This window comes from Anarrhichthys ocellatus, unplaced genomic scaffold (assembly GCF_004355925.1).
Source record: "Anarrhichthys ocellatus isolate YVR2014 unplaced genomic scaffold, GSC_Weel_1.0 scaffold8, whole genome shotgun sequence".
Lineage (NCBI taxonomy): Eukaryota > Metazoa > Chordata > Actinopteri > Perciformes > Anarhichadidae > Anarrhichthys > Anarrhichthys ocellatus.
Genome location: NW_022280038.1, coordinates 2448321 through 2455820, shown reverse-complemented (window position 1 = coordinate 2455820; position 7500 = coordinate 2448321). Strand labels below are relative to the sequence as shown.

General features: G+C 41.9%; 3 protein-coding genes and 1 long non-coding RNA gene across 7 annotated transcripts in view; all 4 read left to right on the top strand.

The window, feature by feature from the left end:
• Positions 1–270, top strand: part of atosa (atos homolog A) — a 31867-nt gene extending 31597 nt beyond the window's left edge. Inside the window, exon 12 of the mRNA XM_031848300.1 lies at positions 1–270. This exon is cut by the window's left edge and continues 910 nt beyond it. The gene's annotated coding sequence lies outside the window, so the exon portion shown is untranslated.
• Positions 271–375: 105 nt separating this feature from the next.
• arpp19a (cAMP-regulated phosphoprotein 19a) lies at positions 376–3031 on the top strand. Its single transcript, XM_031848303.1, has 3 exons — positions 376–1554; positions 2469–2591; positions 2724–3031. Exons 1-3 carry the CDS (start codon positions 1498–1500, stop codon positions 2892–2894), a joined length of 351 nt encoding a protein of 116 aa, XP_031704163.1. The 5' UTR covers positions 376–1497; the 3' UTR covers positions 2895–3031.
• Positions 3032–3283: 252 nt separating this feature from the next.
• LOC116384023 (uncharacterized) lies at positions 3284–4205 on the top strand. Its single transcript, XR_004212794.1, has 2 exons — positions 3284–3603; positions 3872–4205. It is a non-coding gene; the product is annotated as an uncharacterized LOC116384023 (long non-coding RNA).
• Positions 4206–5217: 1012 nt separating this feature from the next.
• Positions 5218–7500, top strand: part of myo5aa (myosin VAa) — a 43350-nt gene continuing 41067 nt past the window's right edge. For all 4 annotated transcript variants that reach the window (XM_031848275.1, XM_031848278.1, XM_031848277.1 and 1 more), the window contains exon 1: positions 5218–5447. In XM_031848275.1, coding sequence (XP_031704135.1) covers positions 5421–5447 — 27 coding nt within the window. In that variant the 5' untranslated portion in view covers positions 5218–5420. The remainder of the gene's footprint in view (positions 5448–7500) is intronic.

The window sequence follows — 7500 nt, the reverse complement described above, 5'->3', positions numbered from 1 at the left end:
CTGGAAATGAAACAGAAAATAGTAATATTCTAATACTTTTGTACTGTTACAGAACCTCTTTATTGGAAGTGTTGCAATAGAAAGAGTAATCTTAGTTTAGTGTTTACACATTCACTTACCATCAGTTTATTTAATATTTAAATTAATATTTCAGTTACTACTTGTGACGTCTGTCATGCTAAGATGATGTAGTGCAAACTGTATATCATAGTATGTATTTTTGACATTAATATTCAAATCTGAAAAAAATATATCTATCTTCTAAAGCAATCTGAGAGCTGCTCTGTCTCTTTGTTATTATTATTATTACACTACATCTCCATACAATCACACAGAATCAAAGGAACAAAACACAGGTTATTCTGCTTTAAATTTGGTTCCAAACGTTACCTTATGAGGAAAACAGGGCTGTGGCACCGCTTTGGGTTTTTGGATTCATTATAAAAACAGACGGCGATGTTGGACCAAAAATGCTACAATCAGTAACATGGTTTATCTACAGGTGATAATTCAATTATAAAGCAGAAGTCAACGTTATTTTATTATCATAATTAAGACCATCAGTGGACGGACAAACACTGAGGCAACTCATCTTATACGACATATCTGTGGAGTGGCAGATCCTGAACACATTTATCATGATAATTGGGAGTTATGCTGGTCAAGATAAGAGTATTTTTACAATAGCACATGCTTATAGTTGACAAATTCAGGCTCAAAAGAAGAAAGCAACAATGTCATGTTTGTTTGAAATATGAAACCAAAATGTGAAAGAAATCTATTTGACAAAACTGCATCCCCTAAAAGTATTGTATTCATATTTAGAGGTAATAGTAAGACTACACACAGCAATCTACAACAGCTGACAGTAGTCAAGAGCACTGCTGACAGTTGGTGGCGGCCACTCACTGTGAGCCACTAGGCTATAAAATGCACCTGCACAGTCTCACTGAATTTGTACTTTTTTTTTGCATGGTGACAAAGTCAGACTTTGAGTCTGCTGTTGACCCCGAACGTGCTTGTTTCTCTTATGTATGCCGTGTTGCTAAATCCACCTGTAATCTAGCACAAGGTCAGCAGCTACCGCATATTTCAGTCTCTAAACGCACTGCATGAAGAAATAATATTGACTCATAAAGTGCACTACACTGTGTTGGTCAGTGCCGCATTCATCATGCTCCAAATCTGAGGATTATTTGGCTGAAATCTGGATTTGTGCAGCAGCACATGGGTCTAACAGCTGATCGGTGTGTTACGCAATGCAAATCCGATCCCAGCACCATGGGAGGAGGCAGGAGTGCCCGAACGTGGACGCGCATGGTGTCTCCGCCTGTGACGTAGTACTTTTTTTTTGTGCGGGAGTGCGCGCTCGGCAGTCGGCAGGACTCGTGTGGCTACACCGAAAAGTCACAGCAGAGGATTTTGTAGATCACTTGTTCAACTAGTCTCGAGAAGACTAACGTTAGATATCGCGTGGGAGATCACGGAAATACAGAAATGTCGGAAAATAACGAAGAAACACAGACAGCCGAGGAGACACCAGTGGACCAAAAGGTAACGTGTGCAGCACTGACTTTGTTATAGCAGTTACATTTTTATAGCTTCTTCGCCCCGCGCTCGTTATTGTTGACATGTCAACCGAAGCCAGCTGACGTAACACTACTGAGCCCTGGGGTCGAATTGTTAATCTTATTTGTCAAACTTCATAACGACATATGCCGTTTAATGTCACCGGTTAACGTGGCCTGCGGTTTCAGTTGCTAAAACAAGGAATGTTTCGGATGGTTTGTGTGATTGTCAGAGGTGCCGCTAAAGCTAATGCTAGCCGCTGCCATGGCATTCACACACAGTCACACTGGACAGTAGCGTTAACAGTTCGCTCAGCTGCTAGTGTTATTTTAGCTTAACCCAACTGTACTATGGCTTGAAGCCTAGTTACACTAAAGGAATCTTTCATTTCAACCTTAGCTTCCGCAATGTTGCGTGCTGCTAACTTGCTACCTAGCTAGCTGTTAGACTCCCAGCTCTAACGAACAACAAACGGCGGTTATATTGTTGATGGTCCAACCCACTCAACCTACTGGTCAACAGGTTAGCTCCACAGTGACTTGTTTGTGAGGGCGCTGTCGAAGATGCACTTGCTTTTATCTTGATTTGATGTGAGCAGCAGATCTCAATAAAACGCAGTGGTTTGAACCTCTAATGACAACTGTTAATATAGTAATAGGTTGCGTAGGTTTTATCCAGAAATTTTATGTTTTAGTAAATGGTTACTTTACTTTATTAGTCAACGGTTTGACATGGAGCCAGACTATCTCTATACCGCACTGCCATCAGCTGACTGACGTTTCAGTGGGAGCCTGGGGGACACCTGGTGAATGTAGTCTGGTGTTGTGCTGCATGTGGTTTTGGAGCAAAACGTTTTCCCCCTAAATGGTCGATGCCTAATGACTCTGCTTTGTTTTCAGGAGGTTCAGGACAAGATGATCAACTCTGAGAAGTCAGAAGAGGCTAAACTGAAGGCCAGATACCCAAATTTAGGAAACAAACCCGGGGGCTCCGACCTGCTTCGCAAACGCCTCCAGAAGGGGGTGAGTTATATCTGGTGTTTGTCTGCAAAAAAATGATTCTAATAAAAATAAGCAAACCCGTTGTGTGTTGAAGATGCAATTTATTTTCTCCTTGCAATGCAGTTCATGTGTGAATCATGTGTCTCTCTACAGCAAAAGTACTTTGACTCTGGCGACTACAACATGGCCAAAGCCAAGATAAAGAACAAGCAGTTGCCGACAGCTGCGCCGGAGAAGACCGAGATCACAGGGGACCACATCCCCACCCCCCAGGACCTGCCCCAGAGGAAACCCTCTCTGGTGGCCAGTAAACTGGCTGGCTGATGCACACACAGCCCCTGCAGCGCCTCCCGGCTTTTACCCTTTCTACTCAAGTCTCAGAGCTGTAACATTATCTCTCCCACCCCTCACAGTACCGAACCCCCTCCCCTCCAGCCTGGACCCCACCCAACAGAAGCCCACACCCCACACCCAGCGAACTGCCGAGCTGATTCCTTCAAAGTTGTGAAAGTCAAATCATAGGACGATTCCCAAAAGAGAAAAATGGCCAGTGAGACCAGAGTCAATAGGCTCTGACTGGACAGACTCGTATAAGTGAATTCTTCCCATACTAATTTCTCTTTTTAGAAGATGAGAAAAATTTAATATTGTGGCTTTTTCAATTCACCCTGAATGAACTGAATTTAAAGCTGCAGGTCAATTCGGTGAAAATAACTTTTCTAAAATGAATTCTGTTACGCAATTTATTTTAGACTTCTTGAATATATATATATGTATATATAAAATTTGGCTTGCGGCTTGTCAATTAGGGGTGATGGTGAGTCCCGCAGCCAGACCAGTTGAGAACCACTGTTCTAAATGATGCTGACAATATGCTTTTAGCTTAAACGAATATGGTAATCCAGTGCCGAGGCCAAGCTCCTTTTTGTTAACACTTTGCTTATGAACCAGGGGAGGAAGCTGTACTAAAGGACCACACAGCGAAGGCCAGAGTGTGATATGGAACCGCATGTGTGCTGCAGGGCTCCCGAAGGTGAACCTCATTGAGCTCCATTTTAGCTTCAAGACATCTTGAAACGTTGAAGAGTGAAAGAAAAGGAAATGTTGCTTCAGTCTGAACTGCAAGTGTTGAATGCGTGCACTGTATTTATGGCGTGCCATTCGTTTCAGTTCAGATGAGGACACAGTCCTCTCCTTAGGTCAACATTTCTGGTTTCAGGTTGTCGTGTATGGAAATGTAACATGCGAGAATATGAGGCAGAGAGTTATATGGGACCTTAAAGCTATATTTCTGTCAGCAGGGCTGCAGTCTGTCCGTCCTGTATGCTGTGTGAGGAGACTACATTTATGGTGAAAAAACGTACTGGGAGCAGCTCTTGGCCCTGGGAACAAATACTGTTATTAATCATGCTCAGACTTTGGAAAAGTGTTCTATCCCCACAAGCTGAAGTAGTTTTATCTTTAAAATGCCCATGGCCCTGCATAATGCTTTTCCGAGGTCCTAACTGGATGAAGTTTATCTGTGATGCGGTAAATTTAAGCTAGCACAACATCCGTCTGAGCTTCTGCATGTATATGGCTGCTGTCACTTTGTGCCATTTTGTTTTGTAAATAAAATAGTTTTGCACAAATGTTTAATTGCTGTGTCATGTCTGTCACGTTGACTTTTTGATGTTTTAGGAGGTATGGTCAAATTGTGTTAATTAATGCAGACACTGGACCATAAACTGTTTTCATTATTAATATTAATGGTTTTCCCAAAATTCACTTGATGGGGAAAACAAGGATGAAGAAAAACAGGCAGTCATTTCCACGTGTTTTGAAAACGTGCTTCAGGACAAACTTCCCCTTAGAGTTCGTCAAAGATGTTATATTTTTATTCTCAGGTAAATTTACCATTTTGTTTGACCATCGGTAACAACAAAAGAGTGTAAAAAAATCATATGAACTCCAGTCAGTGACACCTCAAGAATGGAGAACTTTTAAATTTAGATTTTAGACTTTCCCTTTTATAATTAAACTTATGTAAATAAGAAAATTTCAGAAACTGAATATAATAAGCTTAATTCTAGTTGGATCTTCCTGCATTTTACCCCAAATTCTGTGAATCAGTCACATATTTTTTTTTTCTTTGCTTAAAGTTTTACCCAAATTTTGCTTTGGGAAATCACACACGTTTTACATTAAATTCACAAATTCCTTATATAAAACTATCCCTGCATGTACATGTATTACATACCATTTCAAAATGGACCAAAACATTTGTATTTCTAGGATGATATTATCTTCATATTTATACTGAAATAATCAGAAATGTATTGATTGATACTGGGGTCCCGCAGCTGAGGGCCCTAACTTACAACATTGTGTTTACTTCAGAAGGTGGAGCCTCATAAAACACAATGTAGTTACAGCTAGAAGATGTGATTCATATTGACATTTAGCCATGCTAAAGCAAAAAGAAAAGACAACAACATCACATAGAGTTGTCCTTTCTATCCATATATGTTTTTTGGAACTACATTATTTGTCATTTATTTTGTTGTTGATGTATTATTAACTCGTCACCACCAGGGGGCGCAGTTTCCCACGCGGCGGCAGCAGCCCTCTCAGTTTGGCTGAATCATTTCATCCATTGTACCCAGAATGCAAAGTGAGACACCGAAACCTCAGCAGCCTCAAGCTTTCCAGGTTATCATGTCGATGAGAGACACATCTTCCCATTGAGTCCCTGCAGCAGCAGCATAAACAGGATTTCTTCCACCGCTACATAAATACACAACGAGTCCCATGCAGCGCGGGGACTTTTAGCCCAGATTGGAGAAACAACATAGCGCGTGAGTCCCCGCCATGGCAGCGTCGGAGCTGTACACAAAGGTAAAACAAGTGTATATTTATATGAAACGCTGTATAGCTGGATGCTAGCATGTTGGCTAAATACATGGCATAGTTCGCAGGTTTTAGCTTTAGCTAAGTGTCTTCAAATGTCCAGGATGTTCTCCCAAGAAACGTGCTGACAGTTTGATTTTCGTTACGAAATACAACGTGTTTTTAATAGCGGGCTCGGTGGAGGTTTTTAAATGAATGAAAAAGGATGTTGAGACCACACATAACCTGCTGGTTTCACATTCAGTGAGAATGTGCTCGGGTGTTTAAATATAGATGTCAGTGTAACGCTGAAATGGGTGCAGCTGACTAAAAGACAGACAGTCGTTTTGTCCCCACATTTGTCCTTTTCATGCATAATACGAAATCAACTGTATTATTACGTTTGTCATTTGTTCCAAGATATCTTCCTCTACCGGGCCTTTGTCTGTTTTTATTGTAAATCATCCCCCTCTGGAGGCTCGGGGGGCTGGGGTGATGCAAAGGCGGTGCCAGCCATCATGGAGGCTCTGCTTTTTACGATTTTAAACCATAACTTTCGCCTCTACATCAGCCTTGTGCCTCTTCATGGCCTTGTTTTCGTGTTTTATATCGATGGTTGGTGCGTGCGTGTCTCTGGTTTTATTGACCCGGTGCTCTTTGGGTGTGAGCCGAGTCCCGCTAGGTTGGGTACCCGCTCAGATGCTGCGATGAGCGCCGCATCCGGACAGTTTTAGCATCCTTTTAGCATCCAGGATGTGAGGACTAGTGGAGGCCCTGAACGCCTCGCTGTAGCTGCACAGCCCCAGATGCTCACTGGTGAGAATATGTGGCTCTCACAAGGTCACAAGTGCTGCTGCTTCTGCTGCTGTGTTTCTAGCACTGCAAATGTGAAACCCAAATAAGAAAGTGCGCGAGGAGGGAGGAGGAGATGAGTCACCCATCCCCCTACTGTGACAGCTGGTGTGTTCAGCTTGAATAAGGTGGTGCTGATGATGACTATTCCTTTTTTAAAATAGGTTCTTAACAGCAGCACTGCAGTGTGTTTGTAATGTCTAACGCTCTCCTTCCAGTTGGATCTCTCAATGTTGTGTCTTGCCGCCTCTGTTGTTTAAGTGGTCGACCCCTTGAACCAGATGACACAGATTTGAACCCTGCTGAAAGGTTTGAGTCCCTGCTGGCTCCTTGAGGCGCTGAACCTGATCTGCGATCATCACAAAGACGTCTTGTTTTCGTTTTCATTGCGGAAATCATTCGATTGTTCTATTTATTGATCGACAGAAAATTTGACCGTAAGTCATTTTCCAAAGCAAAGCAAATAATTCACTGGTTCCAGCTTCTTAAATGTGAATATTTTCTGATTTTCTTTAGTAAATTAGTAAATTTAATGTGTTTTGTTTTTGGATTGTTTGTCAGACAACATTTGGTGACATCATCATGGACTTAAGGAACTCGTAATAGGCTTTTATTTATTGTTATTGACCAAACAAGGAATTGAATACTCGAGTAAGGTATTGGTACAGAGTGTCCTCCCTGCAAACAAGTTAGATTGTTGCCACAGAAAGTGATGGTGGTGGCTTTAAATGAAAGAAGAACATATAAAACATGCAGTATGGTGTCAGATTAGACTATAAATCTAAGATAAATAAATAAAGTTGCTTCCTGCTTTCACTCCCTTTTAGCAAAAATGATATTAATGTGTGCTGGGTCTGGTTAAATAGCACCCAGGTTAAAATTTAAACCAGCCATCGACAAAATGCAAGTAGATTTTGACGGTAGCTCCCTCTGCCAGCAGCATTTAGCTCATTAAATGGTTTTAATTGCAAAGGAGTGGGGGGTTAACTTTGGATGTACGTGTCAGTGTGGCCGGGAAACCCAAAGTTAGACTCAGCTTTGAATGGTCAAGTGTGTTTTAGAAGTCAGACCCCTCTCTGTGATTTACTTTTCCAGCACGGGGGTGGAAACACTCTGCCCTTTGTGCGTACGAGTCGGCCTTATAGAAGCTTATTGAGTGGGTCGGAGCTGCTTGGTTAACGTGCGCAAACATGCACATACAAATACACAC

What these genes read in the sequence shown, in the direction of transcription:
- arpp19a (XM_031848303.1), top strand. Translation starts at nt 1,498, where the DNA reads ATGTCGGAAAATAACGAAGAAACACAGACAGCCGAGGAGACACCAGTG. An exon ending in AGACACCAGTGGACCAAAAG is followed by an intron (nt 1,555 to 2,468) that starts GTAACGTGTGCA and finishes CTTTGTTTTCAG; the next exon opens with GAGGTTCAGGACAAGATGAT. An exon ending in GCAAACGCCTCCAGAAGGGG is followed by an intron (nt 2,592 to 2,723) that starts GTGAGTTATATC and finishes GTCTCTCTACAG; the next exon opens with CAAAAGTACTTTGACTCTGG.